This window comes from Thermobia domestica, chromosome 1, assembly GCF_964235325.1.
Source record: "Thermobia domestica chromosome 1, izTheDome1.hap1.1, whole genome shotgun sequence".
Classification (NCBI taxonomy): domain Eukaryota; kingdom Metazoa; phylum Arthropoda; class Insecta; order Zygentoma; family Lepismatidae; genus Thermobia; species Thermobia domestica.
The window spans coordinates 343,303,939-343,324,238 of NC_137454.1; the positions used below are offsets into that span (position 1 = coordinate 343,303,939).

The 20,300-nt window shown below is 34.7% G+C and overlaps 2 protein-coding genes across 2 annotated transcripts in view; both read right to left on the reverse strand.

Moving 5' to 3' along the window:
• Positions 1-1,246: 1,246 nt before the first annotated feature.
• On the reverse strand, positions 1,247-12,413 carry LOC145663938 (uncharacterized). Its single transcript, XM_081730156.1, has 3 exons — positions 12,207-12,413; positions 5,006-5,552; positions 1,247-2,005 (listed from the first exon to the last, which is right to left on the reverse strand). Exons 2-3 carry the CDS (start codon positions 5,476-5,478, stop codon positions 1,987-1,989), a joined length of 492 nt encoding a protein of 163 aa, XP_081586282.1. The 5' UTR covers positions 5,479-5,552; positions 12,207-12,413; the 3' UTR covers positions 1,247-1,986.
• Positions 2,365-20,300, reverse strand: part of LOC145663905 (uncharacterized) — a 395,806-nt gene continuing 377,870 nt past the window's right edge. The window contains exon 4 of the transcript XR_014127295.1: positions 2,365-2,389. The gene's annotated coding sequence lies outside the window, so the exon portion shown is untranslated. The remainder of the gene's footprint in view (positions 2,390-20,300) is intronic.

The following is a 20,300-nucleotide window of genomic DNA, read 5'->3' on the forward strand; positions in this document are numbered from 1 at the left end:
GTAAGTTCTAAACCACCACGCAGACAACTTAGTCGATTACACATAAATGTGTACAACTTCATTTTCACCTTCATTATACAGCAGTACGAAAAAGTTTGTGCACTCCAAGGCTGTTCACTCCAAATGAGCAATTCCATGATTTCACTAGGAAAAAACACACTATAGCAGTCAGTATAACTTACGATGAAAAGTATATGAATAGGGCGGCATGTTTGCTGCTATCACACCACTAGGAAACAATTGCTTTAAGATGCTATCCAAGATGCATTGACAAAAACCTTGACCAAATAAATTTTACTAGTGAAGATACGTCAGATGACATGACTGTGGAATTTTGGGATTGGACGTGTCGCAGTAGTGGGGGGGGGGGGCTCCGTCGTAAATTTAACTGCTCATATTTGAATCACGGCCCTTATTAGAAAAAAACACTACATTTTAAACCTTTAGAAGAGGTAATGAAGAATGTTCATAAAGACGTTCAGACAATTAGCAATATTATTCGCTTCACCAAAACAATACTGAAGGTTCCCAGAAAATTGACTGAAATGGCCAAGTCACATGGCCCAACAAAGAATAGTAATGTGCCCTTAACTTTTCCTTATTTTCCTTCAAACCAACACTGCACACTAAGAAATGTCCAACGCAAGATCAAATTCTTGCTTGGTAGAACTTTAAGCCTCATATATACGGTCCGATGGATTATTATTCCACTATTTAGACATGATAAAACACGGAGGCGCATAACTGCGATCAAGCTAACGCCATCTTCCCGGATGAGTACCCAGAGTTCCGTTCGCGATCCCGCGAGCATGATGCCTTTCAATGTTGCAAGATCTATTATTTACAAGTTATGCATTGTAAAAATTAAAAAGTATTTGTGAATCTTACAAGAATACAATAGGGGCATTACACATGATATCTATATTTCTTTGATTTATAAATGTGTTGCCAACCTTGCATATTTTCTGTTTATAAATCATATTACCACTGTTCATTTAGAGACAGATAGTACGGCGCTCAACGTCAACTAGTAGGCCACTTCAACTTGTGGTTCAAGCGGTTAAGTTTCTCTTTTCAAATATAATTAATCTAAACGTATATTCGTTAATTAGTTATCTATAATTTGCCTCACAGCTTATCTTCTTTCATATGTAATACAAGAGGCTATAACACAAGAAAATATTTATATGTGAGTAACATCTTAAATCATCAATTATTACTTCGTATTCTCCTAGTGTACGTAATTTATTTAAGTGAAATCTTAGTGCCAATTGCCTTTGGCCATTTGGCAAAACACCTGTACAATATTGAACAAATTGAGTGAAAATAACTCATAATCACATGTAATGCCTCAAAGTAGCGTATTCAGAAATTAACCTGCTAGAAAGCGAAGAATATAAGGTTTCACCCCAAAAACCAGATTTTATCTCCTAGTGTTTACCAAGAAACTTGATCATATAGATATAAAGATGTCTCAATACCTATAACTACTGTAATTTTAACCGTCACCAGGTTAACAACAAAAGTAATGCTTCAATTTATACTTTTTTTTTGCAACCCAAATAACTTCTTTCTTCGGTAAAAATTGCTAACAGTTCAATTTCACTCCCACGCAATAAAAGAAACGAATCTTTCATCGTTCACGCATACATGTCTAAAACGCTTTTTCACCGTGAGAGAATTTTCATAAGTAACAAAGACCGCATTCATTATCTAAATTAGATATATAATCAATGTATCTTATTTCTCTTACTTAAAGCCTCAGTATTTCTTGCTTACTCATTAATATGCAAAGGCTACGTTCTATAGTTATTAAAACTAAATTAAGTGCTTCCTTCAACAACTTATAAAAATGCAGCGGCAAGGAAGACCAAACCATGTACAAGTTAGCCAGAGCAGACCAGATGTTCCAACGACTCAGCGGTAACAACCATACCGCTCAGTCCGTTCTCATCTAGAAATTCTCTCTTGCTGCCGATGTATTTTCTATATCATGGCCAGTGAACTATAAATTAAAGAAAATTATCTTAACATTTAATTTGCATGTCCATACAGGTGGCTTAACCTAATAACATTTTAAAATATACTGCCAACATTGACCTGTCTCTCGACTCCAGAAGTTTTTTCCGCGAGTGAAAATAGCCAAATACGTTCGTGGAATTCGCTACAGAATTAAGTAAAGGGGCATACGTTTTATAGCCGCCCCAAAACTACGACGGCTATCACCCATTTAATAAAGTCCCAGGTCCACAGGTCCAGTGCATATAAATAGTAAACGGGCCCACTAGTACCCTAATAATTCAGTGTAACTCTCTGCATTTATTTTCCTAAATACTGCTGTAACGTTGGAGTATATTAGTGGTTAAAAACGGAACAAGTTTTCAACAACCTCCCGTTAGCCGGAATCTCGGCAGAAGCAGCGCACGCTCCGAAAACCAAGTGAACTAAAAGAAGAATACTAATATTAATGCTAGAACACTTTTGGGTCGTAATTGACAACTTACTTTCCAAGTATTAAATAAAATCTCTACACCGATGATATTCACGATGTTGTCAGACGTAGCGTGGACTGTTCACTGAGATGACGCAAGCAACCTAGGCTCAGAACTTTTAATATTTGCTTGACAAATATATGCATCAATGTATTGTTTGAGAAAACATGCTTTAACAAATTTATATGTATTTATTTAGAACATTTGTTCCTATAATAACATAATATACCAAAAAATTGTATTAATATAAACCATTGGTAACACTCATCACAAAAGAACGATGTTTTAACACAAATAGTCATTCAATAATAATTTGAGAATGTCTTAAGACTTTGGTTAGTGTTACCGTTCAGCAAAAACCTGCATTAATATTAATTCACCTTTTAACTTATATTAACAAATATTCAAAAGAGACAAGATACATAGAATAATGAAAGAAACAAAAAATACTACATACAACGAAAATTAAAAAAAAAACAATAAGATTCCACTACTATACTTATAACAGTCTTTGCTGAATAAATGAGAGACCACACTGCAAAAGTGATTGTATTGTTATCTGATATGTATAGAGAGAATCATTTTACATAGAAAGAATTGTTTTTATTTATATTTAATCTTTCTTCATTCTTGCAAGCAGCTCATGATTCTGACAGTTATATTCGAAACGTATATACGTATCCTATCAAATTTAAGTAAAGTGCGATTATGTTATTACGAACAGTACTGTGTTAGCCTGGCACAAACGTAATTCAACTTTGATTCACATCTATTTTCATTTACGTTCTTAATTTTTCTTCGAATTGATAGTGTATTTGACGAAGCCTAACCTAACACAATCCACTTATATAATGTAACAGTACGAAAATAGTGAGTATTATACTACGTAAAAGCTGTACAGAACTTTATATTTTAATTCCAGTGATACCATTCTGTTATAGTTACATGATTTCAATGTACGTGAACGAAATGCAATCATTTAATGGAGAAATAATTAGTAATTTCTATGACATTTAGATACTTTTCACTGAATTAACTACCCAATATGAAAGACATATAACGGTTTGAATGTCTCACAAGGAACAGATATCCAAAAACGTTTTCAAAATACATCTCAATTCCTTATTTGAAAATCTTAAAATTTTATGTTAATTAGTTTCTTACTGTCAATGATTAAAAGAATTTAATATTTCCTTGTTTAATAAACGGACCATAGCACACATTATATTAACAATGTTTGCCTCTCACTTCATTAAACAATTACAAAGCACCGCTTTCAATGTTTCTCATTCAACGGTTATGTAACTATCTATCATTAAAAATAAAGAACAAACTCTACAATTATAATTTAAAGAACAGGTATTATTTTCTATACTTAAGTAAAATGAAGTATTGAAGCAATGAATTAGTTTGAAAAAATCGACAGAGAAAGTTAATTTTTAAGTTCCTTCTCTTTGCAATGTTACCGAATCCTATCGATGTTAATCCAATATTACTCCTCCTAAATTCTCTTACCTTGAGCAATTAGGTGCGATCATTTGTTTGTAGAATAATTGTTTCAATATCCCATGTTTAAGAACCCAGAAGATGGTACGAATTACAATAACAGAATGAGAAAAGTAAGAAGCAAGTGAGAACTCCAAGAAACCCAAAGAAACTATCGGGATTTGGGAGAGAAACAGTACCCCAAATGCAGAAGGTGATCATCCTTCCAGTGAGCAACCTTGACCCCCGTAATATGGTCAGTGTTTAGAGAACACATGAAAGCGTTCTTTAAGAGAACAGATTTCTTTCCTTGCAAGTGTCATACTAAGTAGCAAGAAAAAACCTTTTATCTTTAAACTTTGCCAGAGGTACAAGCGCATATGACGAGACACTCCATCCTAGGATATAATCTTCTGATACACGAACATTTACTACTGACGTTAATCAGCTACATAATAAAATAAGTTACTCGCAAACGAGAAAAATCTGAATTTGTGGTAATTCTAGTAACAGCTTGTTTGTGATACGACATACTTCAATATTAGAACAATCATAATAAATAAAAGGGTTCTGTAACGTTAACAACGTTAAAAATAAAAATAAAATTTAAAGAAAACTCGACAATTTGTTCGTGCGATCCACATTTGGCATTCTTATTTACCCAGTTAAATGAATACTAAAATATGACTTATACCATGAAAATATTTTCAGTAACAGGAGAAAGATATAAAAAATTCGGCAAGGTACTTTTCATTATAACAGGAAACATATTACTGGATATTGACATTATTCCAAAGCATGTCAGTATTTGATCGTAACACTCAAAATGGTTTATAGCAATTTACTATAGCCAAACTCTCACTTCTTACAACGCTACGCATTAGGTTGCATTGTTTGTGTTAAATGTTTACGATTCCAATAACACAGATTAAGAGGAAGGAAACAATATTTAACAAAGTACTGCAAGTGTACAAAAGAAATATTTATACAAAACATACTACAGATGAAATAAACGCATTTAAACGTACCTCAGAGCTTGCGCACTGCTACCAACATCCCCATTATTCTTTTCTTGAACATCCGCTCCGTCATCGATCTTGTGTCCAATACTGGCATACATGTGACTACTTGACCCTTCCATGATGTATGTAAGATCGTAGTATTTTTGCCTGATGGTACTGTGAAAAGGTTCGGACTTTGTAAGTACATCACCCGTTGGTAAACGCTCCACCAAACATATTCCTTTCGAAGTTAGTTTCTGATCTGATATTGTTTCATCCTCATCTGAAGTGATATCCTCTACTTCCGTTGCACCTCCTGTTTCCTTGTGATCCAAAGCTATAGCAAGAGGATCTTTATGATCATTAGTGTTACTAGTACTTAGTTTATAATTACGTTCCTCAAATAACTCGTCTTCTGTTTTCATTTCAACTTTAAGAGGAATGATTTCTGTTTTCGTTTCAATTTTATTAGAAGCAAAGTTGAAACAATGTGAAGCCATTTCGGTCACACAGAACTGTTCAACATGGAGATTTGAAATCTTCTGCAGTTAATGTTGAAGAAAAATTAATAGATCTGAAACCAATAAGAAAAATAATATTCGTTTTAACATAATCTATTAGCGAGCCGGAAGAAGACAATGATAATTGAAAATCAGCTAGTGAGTTGAGAGGTTTGGAATGGGACTAGGGATGAAAAACTACTGAAAGCAGCACTTTAATATATTCGTAACTTTGCTACTACTTTTACCAACGTATCTATATACCCATGGGTGCCAACTCCGTGGGTGCTCCGGGCTTTCAGCACCCACAAGATTTTTAGTTTGATATAAACAGAATAAAATAAATATTTCTCATTTGCTATTATCAGAAAAATAAATAAATAAATAAAATAAAACATTGAGATGGAAGTTAAAATTTCTAACTTCTAAAACATAATTGTTTCGTTCAGACGTGTTTGTGCAAAGGAACCAAGCAACACACTTCCTCCTTCCTGCCTTTCTCTGGCCTAGTTAAAGGCAATCCCTAAAATAAAAAATGGAACTATATTGTGAATAGAATCGAGCACAGCTCTTTATGACAGTGTCCAGAAAAGATTTTAAATAAAACGGAAATCAATAAAAAATATCGAGACTCCCGTGAAAACATACTACTCTTCGCCAGTGGTATGCACCCAGAACATTTTGGAAATTCGGAGCCGTTGGATATACCTAGATGCCGAAAATACAGAATTATACAGATATATCGAAATACTGACCATGTCCGTTTTTTTTCTTAAATTTTCTGTCCTAACCTAACATATTTTTTCTCTAGTTACATACCGGATATTATAGCCTATATTTTCTTTCATAGATATTATAATTTTTTTATAGATTGTTACATTTTATCGAGGTCCGATTATTTGCTTTTGTACATCTTTTGTTTAAATAAAAGTTACCAATACTGATACTAATGTATTCTACTAAATTATTAGCTTATATTTGTTGAATAAAACATGACGGCAATGATATACAAATTTTCCACTTAAAAATGGATAAAATTTTTTAAGACGTACTGTAATATTTTATAGAGATTTGCTTGTTGTATCCTGCCTTTCACCTTTACTTAAATGCATCTAACGATTGCCATTTCAAGTTAAATTTATTTTGTTGTTGCTGTTGCATTTTAATTTGCTGAGCTTGCCTTTCTCGGGTACTATCGTTTCTCCAGTATATAATTCTAAATCCTTTCTTTCTTATCTTATAGTATTTCTTGGTTTATACGTTCTATTTACGCTTAGCGCCCATTCTCCTAACAATGTTACATGAAATATGATGGATCCTAACGAAAAGAGTTCCTATGAGAAATGAACCGCACTTTCGCGCAGATGGCGCACAGACTAAACTTAGAATATCTATTGAGCAATTGTATGAGATATAATGGGACATATCTCTACCTAATCTTCTTATAGTCCATCGCTACAGTAATTACATTAATGAAAGGACAAACGTATTACAAGTGTGGGTAGACAGTATATTTAACTGAACTAAAAATTTTATAAATAGATACCCGCTTGCACGGTATTTTTATTTGCGACGTAATGATGATTTTCGATATTTAAAACACCAAAATCAATATCAGTCAAATCTTAACACCGAACAGCCCTATCAACATATATGTTAAGGAGCAATTTCATAACTTTTAAAAAATTAAGTAAACAAAAAGGCGAGACAACTATATTACCTTTCTCTTTAACCAAATTTTTAAAATAAATTTATTTTACTAAAATAATTAACTATTTATATTAATAATCTTACAATTTAAATTATTATCTTCTTTAATAGGACGCAGAAGAAACTCATTTTCAAGGAGCTGTTTTAGTTTGGGAGTACACCTTTGAAGATTCACATGAAAAAAGGAAAACTTTTAATAGAAAGACCTGAAAAGACACATTTTTAAGGAACAAATTTCTGCACTCGGCAAAATTTAATACAAAAGAATACAGCTGTATTTTAGGTTTACAACAGTAAGGGTAATACCGTAATTATTACAGTTGCTTTACGACGGATAATATAAGTAAATCTACAAGGAAAACGGCTCTAGTAGTTACTACTTTCCACCAGCGGTGTATTTGTGTACAGTGTACAGAAGCTGAACTTAATGTTTACAAGTATAGCGCTATTAGTATGAAAGCATAGCAAATGTTATTGAAACATGTACCAACATCTTTTCACTAACTTCGCTTACGCTTATAACCACCTACACTGACACGCCTGCTGCTGTACTCGCCCTGCCCTTTCCCGGCATAATGTATTTGTGCCCTTTTTAGTGGCCACCTAGCACCGCTTGGTGAATTTTAACGCTGTAGTTGTTACGTTATACATCCACAAGCTCTCTTAATTCGGAAATCGTAAACGAGTTGTAGTTTTCCAAAAAATTCCTTCTGGTGAACCTAGTGAATTTTATCTAGGCCTAGTAACAGATTTCCATGTTGAAAATCCCAAATTTTTCAGGGAACAATAAGAACGAAATTCGTAAAACAACTATATTTTTCAACAATTATTTTGAGTGGTGCACCTAAAATAAGCCTACACACTTTTCTCTATCTTACAAAGAAACAATCGTATATTTTCCTCGTTTTACAAATATTGGTTTGAGTCAGACATTACTTCTAGTACTTTCTATTAGTATAGTGTCAACATAATATTCTTGTAAAGTTTGTTTTTCTACGACAGGGAATGTTTAGAGTATCTTTAGCAGAAGGGGTCGAGAATCAAGTAAAAAATACAAAATTACAGAAGAAATGAGTTGAATTAAAGCAATCGTAATAAAAGTATGCATCTTTAGGAAGGTAATAAAACGAAATTTTGTATTTACCTAACAAAAGAAGATGAAGAAATATTAATACAACGAATCAAGTAGTTAGCCGTTCTTAGTTACTCATTGTGAGATATGGTGGGCTTGTGTGTTGGATGTGATACTTCTATTTTGAACTTTGTACGCACTTACAATAGTAATATAATGATATGTGTAATTTTCTACTTGTATTTCAACATCTTTGGGCAGAATGTACTTCAAATTGATGCACAAGCTATCTAAGAAAAGAAATATATAGAAAGAAAAGGATATTTAAATGTAACTGCTTTGTTGTTGATATAAGGTGCTATTTTGTGTTAAGATAGAGATTCGTTGTCATAGCAGCAAAATACAAATAACATATAATTTGAGAACCATCTTGTGTAAACTACATCCATATTTTTTAAGATGTATAAAAGTTTAATTTATTATGCAACATAATAAAAGTAATATCTTGATGCAGTATACGAAACGGTTTTTGATGAGTTAGTAGCCTAGTAATTAATATATAAATTTATATGAACTGTGGGATTTCATCGTATAATTTAATGGTCCTCGCTGCAGGATTACTGTTATATAAAAATTGATGGTTTTTGCACCAGGAACCTTAGGAGATTCGTATGGAGCTTAGTAGATAATCTCCTACACAGTAAACTTCAGGTGTGAAGATTGACTATAAGCCTACATATTAATTTTGTTTAAAGAAATATGCAAACGAATTTTTGGAAATATCAAAATGAGTCGTCCTGACATTGGAAATCCAACAGGATCGGGTGGTAATAGGGAAATGAGCTTTTCTGACCTGGCCTACCTCATCAAAAACAAATGGAAAGAATCAATCAACTTGAGAGACAATTAAAACAAGATTTTGGTAACCGAATGGACCAACAAATGGAACAGATGAACCAATTAAAGCACGATTTTCCTGAATATGAACCAACAGAGAGGACAATTAATGCAAGGTTTGCTGATCAAATGAACGAAGATGGGATATTTAAATCGAGATTTTAGTGATTGTATGAATTAAGAAAAGGAATAAGTGAAACAACTTGACAATAAAATCGATCAGACAAACCTACGAATTCAACTATGTGACATTAAAGTAGATCGTATTAGGAGTAGATTCACTGAGATGCCAAATTCTATTGAAGTGGTAGAAACTATGGTTAATGATCACATTTCCCAAATAAGTGAACAAGAACCTTCCACAGAAACAATGGAGAATGCAGATTTTAATTTTGCATCAACGAAGAAATATGACATCATTGATTTCAATCTTTGGATGAAATTTGCTGAGTGTTCACAAAAACATACTGCGGTAGAGGTTGGTTCAGATTATCCCAACTTTTCTCTTCATTCGAAAGTTTTTCCTTGCATTACTGATGCTGCGTGTAACGAAGATTTTGGTGTGTATAAATGTCCGAAAAGTTATGATCATTTCCGACTAGTGAATGCTATTGGTTGCTTGTATTCACGATATATACAACATGATGTTAATTGTGCAAATGAAGTAATAGTAATAGAATCGTTTAATGATATACACACGACCTTGGTTCATGTAGCGGAAGAAAGTTGATTCCAGTATTCGTGAAATTCAGAAAGAGAACTTGAGTTCCCAACAACGCTTGTAGTGATTGTTCGATGGAGTTAAAGCTACTGAAACGTTCACTCAATGAAAAGACCAAAACGATATTAGTCAGCAATCAGATGGTGCTTTTAGCGAATGCAAAGCAGTGCGTTAACTTCAATTATCTACGTATGACATTGCAAAATTTTGAAAAAATCCGTCAATGGTGCAATACTGGACTTACCTGGACCAAACTAACTTTAATCGAAATCACATTCGAAGTGTCCATGTGAGATTAAAGTGTCATACCAATGTGAAAAGTAATGTTAAATTCATGTGCACCTGTAATGTAACCGAACCTAATTACAGACATGGTGCGACAGAGTACCGTGAATATCGCGTAAACGAAGAGTACAAATCCGTTAGGAGACACATTTCGCCATCAGTAAAACGAATGAGAACTGAACCTAATTTTACCGGTAAGAGAACCGAAACAAAACTTATTAGTAACAATAATAGTAATCGCGTAACCGAACCTAATCTTGATAGCAACAATAATAGTAATCGTAAACATAAGGAGCATGTAATCACTAGATCTAATTTCCCTCGAATTGGATTTCGCAGAAATTTCATAGGTGGTGAGAGGAAGCAACACATGGAAGGCTATTTAGCAGAGTACCGTTTCAGACGTACGGTGCAACAAGACAATGATGTGCACAAGGATGTATCCAGTTAATATAAACAGTGAAGGTAAGTGTTAATAAAAAGGTAACATAACTAACTGGGTTAACTGCTACAGATGGCGGCCCATTTACAAGAGCAAATCTAACCTAACACAAACTAACGTAGACTAACCTAATATTAGTACAACTAACCAAATTCTATCATTCGTTTGGAAAATTATGCTGGACACCTACACTAACATAATATAACATAAACTAATGTTACCTAAGGTAACGTAACCTAACCTAAACTAAGTTAGTATGAACAGAAATTACAAAAATTGTACCATCTTTAAGAAAAAAGAGCTGGGCCGGTTCTGCTAAACATAGGCTGAACGTTTTTTTTTTGTTTTTTTTTTTAACTAAAATCCCCCCCTTGAGGATTCTTCCGGTTCGACTGAGTAGGGTTATAGGTGTTTCCACAGTATTTCAATTCCAGGTGGAAATCTTTTCAACTCATCACTGCTACAATTAATTCTCGAGTGACAAATTAACACTAAGTACTAAACACGTATGCATACGTAGTGGCCGAACATACTGAGACTGTGTTCACATAAGCATGTTTCCAATCAAAATTTATTTCGTTTTTCTTCGTACTTGTACGAAGTTAGCAAGTTTAAATAATACTCTGGATTTCATAGATCGTAACTGAGTTACTAGATGAAACGTAAATCCTACTAACTGTTTGTTGGAGTTCTTATCCGACAGGGACGTGTATCTCGTCCTATTCCCTTTGGATTTATATGTGGCAAGGAGGGGATCCCAACAGGAATCTTTCCCAAATCATGCAATTTAGCAATTCTATGCTAAGCTGATCTCAGGACTAATATCAGAGCGCCAGATTCGCACTGCCTGAATCACCTACATGGCATTCTTGCTGTTTGACAGCTATTTAGCACAAATTGGCTTGCTTTTTATTGTAGTTTTTTTAAACCGAAAAATGAAATGAAATCTTTGAGTTTTACGTCCCACGGTTATGCCGGTTAGGCTAAAGGAGACGGTGATAATGAGTAATGAATGAAATAGTGGAATGAAGAAAGTGGGAGGAAACGGGAGAGCCCCGAGAAAACCCACGCACACTTTTTTAAACCGAGTATTTGCACAGAAATCATGAAAGAATGTATCTTTGGAACAATTATTCCTACAGTTTTAATATACGGATCCACAGTATAAGTAGTAGTAGGAACGGGTTACAAACCCCGCAAGGGTTGACTGAATTCTGATGTCGACAAAAAATGGAGAAATTCAAGACTTCTCCAAATCTTTCTGGGCATTTAAAAGTTTTACTATACGGATCCACAAATTTACAAGGACCCCAAAAATTTAGGGAAGTCCTTAATTTGCACATTTTATGTCTAGAACAGAACCCAACGAAACGCTATGGGGCTTCTAACCCGTTTCTACCCCTAAATCTACTACTACTTATACTATGGAACAGTGTAGTAAAAGTTCACGTTCATAATATTATTATTATTTGTTTCTGTGTGTGCATACCAGCACCAGCTGGAGCTGGCATTGTAAAGTCAAACCTTATCTTGATTTATAAATATATACAGAGTAACTTCACGTTGTGCCACATGGTGAATTCAAAATTTCATAAACTCACGTTGGTATCTTTTCTTCTACGAAAACACCAACGGTTAAACAAATCAGTGCACAGAGATAAATTATATAGGTCAGAGATGTCAAATTGTTTTATCTCTGCTTAACAAAGAAGATTTTTGAAATTAAAACTAAATTCTCCACGTGCTAGCGGTTCCTATGACTGACATTACTACCCTTAGAGGGTAGTAATTCCCATGCTCATTCTCCATGTTTGCCACTGGGTTACAGTGTTGCCAGATATGGCAAGAGAAATTACATCTACCGTTCAAATTTCCCAATTTTATACACAAACTGGAAGACAGTGCACCTAAAATTGCTCAATACATAACAACCTATCTATATGTGCAATCATGTCCAAAATGATTGCCGCATATCTATAACGGCTATAGTAGGCCTATACGTCACACCTCGTCACTTACCGAGGACGCACGAAGTGCAGTCTTTTACAGATTATTCATTGACCATCTAGGTACTTAAAAATGGGGTAACGAAGCGAGTGTCGTTCACTTTCCTGGTGATACGAATATAAAAAAGAACATAGGTGTATTCATCTTTGTGACTGTACTCCTGGTTTGTATTGTTTGACGGCGAATGCTCTTCAACTGTTTGAGAGTTGTATGCAGTAGTAGCAGGTCTAACGTGATTGCTTACCGGTTTCTGTGAAGGAAACGGAAGGGTGGATGGTTATTTCTTAAAGGTTTGCTTCAACGTTTGGATTCATTCCGTAAAGGTTTTTGTGAGCTGAACGCAAAGCGAAGTTTTTTTTTTTTTTGTTTACTTTCACTTACTGGTAATTTGCATTTTCGGGAATTTTCTCGCGGGCCGTATAACGTCCTGCAGTTCTAGCCAGAGGCTCCGCCTACGTGGAGTTGCCATTTTTTTATGGTTCTGCATACATTGACGTAGCCTGTGCTTTGTGTTCTGCAGGCAGCACACTGGAGCACACTGGAGTAGTATGAGAAAGGAGAGAATAAAATGGTGGTAGAATCACATGTAAGTAAGTACGTGGATCGTGAACCAGGTGTACGTTTTTTATCTGTTTTTATATTGGTGATTTGAAATCTGTTATTCTACTTAATGAGTGATTCTTTTATGTAGATTGAGTGTTTTATTTTCTATTAAAATTTCATCACATGACTGGTAAGCAGTTGTATGTTGCTCAGTAGGTCATTGTACGCATTAACTTTTATAGTGCTTTATATTTCTTGATTAAAAATAATACACCCCTTGTACTTATTCTGTGCGCGTTTTCGCTTGGTACTCGCTCCCTTATTTTTATTGCATTCTTGAAATATGCCCTTGTACTTAAAGATATTTTCTAGGAATTTGTTTCTTTATATGGTATGCGAAGAATAATAATGTGCCCTTGTACGTTGTGTATGAGTACATGTGGGTCATTTGAAACACACATCGCATATCACGTGCACGTGGATGCTTCTTACTGTTGCACTACGTATAAAAGTTATTTTATTTGACGTAGAAGTGGTAATTGAACACATAAGAAACGCAGATCACGGTTTTTTCACACTTCATGTTGGAAGGAGAATACAACATGATCTGGGTTCCTTGCGTGTTCTATTACCACTTGTAAATGTAATAAAATCATTTTTGTACATAGTGCAACAGTAGGAAGTATCCACGCGCACAGAAGATGATGAGGACCCGTTGTACACTATTACTCGAAATACTGATGCTATGTGTATACTCGGGAAATGTATATTTGTGGCAAATTTCATAGGAAAAGAATTATAAATACGAAAATTAGAATGAGTAAAAGAGTATGTGGCTAGATGGACAAGGAAGTATTTTTCGTTTTATTGTTCTTATTTCCTGTTCTTTTGACATGAAATTTACCACATACATGTATTTGCCGATTATACACATACTAACTTTATAAGAAATACCGTTCGAATTCGTTATATATTTATATCCCTAGAACAACATATTTCAATAGCGGTTCGTGGTCTGTAGAAATACCGGTTGCAATGTTGCAATATCAAAGGTATGTAGTTACGGGCAAGTGTTCCCCTCCCCCCAGCATTCTTGAGTCTTATCCAAAAAAAAATATTCAGGAAGTATGAAAGGAAAGTCCTTATAAGCTCTATTTCTATATTTATTGATTAAAGTGTATTCTCTAATATTGATTTAATATATAAGTTATTTCCTCTTTTTCAAACAACCACTATCAATGTGCGTTTATACACTATTTATGTACAAAAACTTCTACGTTCATGTTATTGAACAAGATGTAAATCGAATATATAGCATGTGCTGTAAGCCATGAATAATATCGTTAACACAAAAAGAAGGAAAAAACAAGAAAATTGCATATATTCATGCACACAGTTAAACAAAATTATTTAAGTAAACTATGCATTATTTTAGAATGGAAGGTCTTTCTTCGTTCTTTTTGAGCTTCAAAATCTATGACTTCATTGAAATCTGAAATGCTGCTCGCCAAGTTTTTCTGAATAAAAAGCATCACTACTGCAAATATTTTCAGCTTTATTTTCTTTAAGGTACAGAAACACTTCTCTCCTCCGACAATATGCATTTTGTTAGCATTTCTTTGTATGAATATAAGGGACAAGTTCATTTTCAGTAACTACGCATTTTTGTCTGCTGTTCTGTTATTAGGCTTATTCCAGCAATTTAAGCTTAAAAAGACAGATGAGTATTGAAAGTGAATAATTTGAGATTAATTTTTTACGCTCTCCGCCGGAAATTGAACACAGGATCATGTGCACGAGCGACACACAGCTAGCAATTAGACCAGTGGTAAAACATTCTCTTCTTCGATTCTCGATCGCCTCCCTTTCCCCCCAGAATAGTATATTTTTTATTTTAAAATAAAATCTATCCCAAGAATTTTTACCTTGGTATTATAGATGTAAAATAAAATCTATTGACTTCGAACGACTGCCCTCCCCCAAATATTCATCTTGGATCCCCCTGCTACCACCAGACGCGTATTTGCTCTTTGCGAGTTTCTATTTCGTGACTAACTTCTTTCTTCCAAGCGTCTATATCTCACTCAACCTATCAATTGAGTCAAGCGCTGCAAACGGAGGAATTCGTAACTACTACAGAAGCTGACTATAAAACAGTTGAAACGAAATACCAACTGGAAACGCGTAATACGGGAGGATAGCAGCGATGCAAGAATAAATACACTTCCTCATGTTAAAAGATAGGAGCTCGCTGCCATATGCTCAATGTTACTGCTTCTAGTGGCAACGCTTACTGCTACTGCATTTGTATATCACTCTCTTTCCGTTTTTTTATTTTTTTTAGAAATGCATCAATACTGTTTTGCGCTCAAGAGTAAAGGTTTATTTTTTACTGATACACTACTTTAATACTTAAAAATATCTTTAGTAGTAAAGAAATATCCGGTTGCACAAACATGCAACATATAGTACCAGCCGCTACTGACATATTTATAGGCATGCGACAATAATTTTGGACATGAGTGTACATTATGTATAATGGTGTACACATCTATACGTACACCGACCAGTTCAAAGATTCAGGGAATGATTATTATTATTACTATAGTAAAACCGTCATCTTCTTCCCGCCCAATGTCACTTTCTTTTTACTTTCAATGTACTTAATGTTTTTAATTGGACATCGGCCAGACATCCTGATAAGTTTTTACCTTAACCAAGCCACACCAGTTGATTCAGTAACATGACTTGGTTAAATCTTTGATTTAACTTCTCTCTCTCTCTCTATTTTTTTTTTTTTTTTCATTTTTGTCCTTCGATCAATGAAAGACCTACCATTCCTCCCGTTCATCCTGAAGTTCATCTGTTTCCAAAATGGCATTTTCTTGACAAAAGTAGTGAGAAAACAAAATACTTCTTATGCCCCTCCCATCGCCATATGTTTTGACCAGGATCGACGGTCAACATTCATTCATATTGCTTTGCTTGAACAAAACGACCTTGCTTGGGGATATGGGCCAACGCCCCAACGGTAAAGATACCCGCTTCTGAAAAATTAGATTTTGTGGCAAATTAGTCGTGGTTTCAAGTTCAAATGGAGGACAATTTCTCTCGGATGTAAACCAAGAAGCGGTTTAGATTCCGCCTTAAGCTTACATGACCCCTTCCAGCATAACCCGGGTGTTTTCATAATAACACCAAGGCGAAGCAAACCTATTTCTGTCCATATGGGATATAAATACATAGAACAAGTTATTTATACCAAAACAACCTGGTTTAAACAAAAACAGTTTTTTTTGTTTTGTTTTTTTCAATAAAAACCATGGTTTTTTCCAACCCTGATATCAGGATATGTATCAGAAGAGTGCAACTGAATATGTTTAAAATAACTCATGGCTCAGTTCTTGGTGTTATATTCAATGTATGATGATATATATATAGGGTGTCCCAGATAACATGTTACACAGCTTGTGGGTAATTCTTTGGATCAAACTGATTTTCTTAATACCGTCTCACTCATGTTTCATGTATTCATTGCACTAATTGTATACACAGCGCCTTGCTGCAATATATGATCACTATTGTTGCCCAGTTTTCAATTGTATTTACTATTTTTGAAAGTCAATGGTGCCTCACAATTGACAACCCTGTATCTTACAAACGGAGCCGTAGACTAGAAAATGGTATTAAGAAAACTAAACCAGTTTGGTCCAATGAATCTACCCACAAGCTGTGTAACATGTGTGGGAGACCCTACATATGATATATATCATTGACAATTGATCTGGCATCGAGAAAGTTTTGTGGTTACCGGACATGTAATCTATCACTAATTATTTTTACTGCCATTTATAACACAAGAGCCTTCTTTCTTCTTCAAAAGACTGATTTACTTAGTAAATATGTATGTTCGTGTAATATTAATAGCATTCCTTTTTAAAATGTACTAAATACACATGTTTGTAAATCGGATTTAGATGTTTCACTGACGCTTGTTTAATTTTATTTATAGATTGAACGAAGAATTTATGTGGGCTAACTGCTTGCCATCATCATGCCTCGTAACTGTGGCGTGAGTGGATGCAAGTCTAATTATAAAAGTGAGCAAAGTGATTCCACTGTTACCACATTTTTGCTCCCAAAATCAGAGCCATTAAAAAGACTATGGATTAGGAAAATACCTACCGATTTTACCAGGATAAAAAATCCAGTGATATGTATAAAATATTTTCATGAATCTAACATAATTCGTCACGATACATTTGTTGTGGGTGGTGAGGTGAAAGTGTTTCCTAGAAAAAAACCAAAGTTGAAGGAAGGAGCAGTGCCAAGTATTTTTTCCCAAATTGGCACAATATCTCTCCTCTACTCCCGGTACATCAAAAAGGTTGGAAGAGAAAGAACTGGATCGCTTTGAAGAAGCTATCAGACAAAGTATTGTAGAAAATAAAGAATATGTGGCTTAAACGACGATAAATTCAAGGTAAGATGTAGTGTGTTACTTCCTTGATAATAAAGAGAGTATTGCAGAAAATTAGGCGTGTGTGACTAGTGAGTGTGTGACTACTCACTTCTCTTTGTTATATTGATCTCACAAAAAAGTACCTTGTATTTTAGGATCTCTTGTAGTGTTCGATACATTAGATTTTAATATATATGTACATCAAAAAGAAGTGCGAAAAACTCAACTTCCAAAAGGGTTACAAAAACTAAGTTCTGTATATATTTTAGAATATTTAATGAAATTTCTTGAGAAAAAATAGATACTAATTTCTACTTCTGGCCTATTTAAGAGTTCCTTGCTTTAAAAATGTTCAATGTAATATTGTTTTAGTTTTTATTTATACAGGTATATATTAAAATTACATAATACAGTAGTTAATACAGTAGGCATAGAATACATTTAAAGATATCAAAAAGAAGTAGTCAGTAAAATTAACACGCTAAAACTCTTTTATTTCAAAAAATGTCAAAAATAAAACAATGTTTCATCATATAAATTAATGGGCCCAATAACCATTATGGTGCAAGTTATCAACATTCTTAAGAGCAACTCTTGTTTATTGGGATTTAAAGCAGCTACAATTAAATAATACATAATTATTTCGCTCGACTTTTCTATGAACGCACAGCTTCATTAGTTGCTAAAATTTCCTACTTCGCAAGGTCAAGTAGTTTCCTTACTCTACGATGTCACAAAAAAAAAGCTTGGGTCATGGAAGTTGTTACTAAAACAACAAAAACGAATACCTGTCTCAAACAAATACCATCCTCTCATAATAACCATGAAAAAGTCGGTTCTCTATCGAAAAGTGTTTGAAGTCTTCTGGGCAATTAAATGACAGCTCAGACCTCAAGAATGTGCTTTTTCCTTTTGTAAAGTTGTTTCATTCTTCCTTTACAACTCTGCACATGGAATGAGTTTCCTTTTTTTTGACTCTAAAGCAAATGAGCGCACGTAAGTGTGAAGTGAGCTCGGGCTCGTACTCAATTTAACTGCGTTCGCTTGGGCTAACGTTCACTTCTCTCAAATGAGTTTGCACTCACTCGGGCTCCCACTCACTTCCCTCAACTGGACTCACGCTCACTTCTCTTAATTGGACTCACGCTCACTTCTGTTAACTGGGCCCGCGCTCACTCGGGCTCGCACTCAAATCTTCCGATTAGGTTCGCGCTCACTTATTTCATTGGGGTTCGGGCTCACTCACGGTTGGCGCTCAATTATTAAGCCCGAGCCTGGTTGATCGTAAGTGCTGAGCTCACGAACGTCGGGCTCGTGAGTTTAGACACCTATGGTGCACCTTCCTTAGTAAAGAGCTAGTATGACATTAACTAGTCTGTGACTAATCCTCAATTAACGAATTCTTTCTAAATACCGCCCAATACGTTTAAATGAATCTGAAAGTAAAGTCCGGGTGTGGCGGTATTTTGTTTATTACACACTGATGTATTCCGCTACTTTATTGTTAAAATATAAGTGCGTGGGCAAGTGATAATACAGTGCTTTTGTTTCAGTGGTTGGAAACATTGTCGTCTTAATAGCCTTGCACTCTTGTTGACCTTGCGGGTCCCCAGCTACACCCCGCCCGGTTCCACCATGCAATAGTACCGTCTTTATTGCATATCGGACCCGCGCACAGATACATCTAGTGGCACCCACAAAGTTAACCTATCACAACCATCACTTCCAACCCATTTACCCAGAATTCGGAGACTAAAATGTGCTCGTGTAACTCAGTGTAAGGGCACTATATTAAGCTGTATTTACAACGTTAATACTAAGTATTTAAATACACTTATGAATGAAACATAGTTACTAGTATACTTAAAACGCTTCATTTTTATGCATACAGGAGATTAAAGAAAACTTAAGATATCATGCATATCTAGAAATTTATATATATAATTCAACTAAACATTGTTAACACTTGTGTAATTATTAGTATTCTAATCGTAAGATTATATCTTTACCGTAGGCCCTGTTTTCAATTTCCGCGATTCGCGATTAAGCAAACATCTTCTTAGAGGGAAAAACTCTTTGTTTTACTTATTTGTCCAGTTGTCCATGTCCAATCTATTTTTAGGTAAGGGATGTTGCTCTGTTAGTAACCTTCATGTTATTCTATGAATTTCACTTTGAATCCACTGTTCGTTGGAAATAATATTTTGAAGAACCTTCTTCATCGATATATTTACGATATTTTTACCAGCTTCTTTCACCGGCGTTCATCTTCGAATGAATCCACTGTTGCCAGTCCCATCTTCCTCCGATGCTCTCAGCCACCAACGCCACGCAATGGATAACGTAATGTTTAAAAATAACCATGAAGCACTGTGGTTAGGAATGCGGAGGGAGTAAATTTTATAATCATATGTGTAGAAGCGAAAGGAGTTCTGCGTCGCAAAGACTCACACACATATATGTAGAGTTTTGTTTGTTTGCGAAGAGAAATTTCTCAGAGCTGCCTTTGTATAAGGTTTACTTAGACAGTTATTATTTTTTTAACTAATAATAAATGAGTTATCCTTTAATGTTATATAGGCGCTCGACAAGACGTTTATTTTGAAGGAACTGAAAAATATACAGAACCCTGCAACACTGATCACTTTACAGCACTAGTGCACGAGATAGTTAAACAATTCTT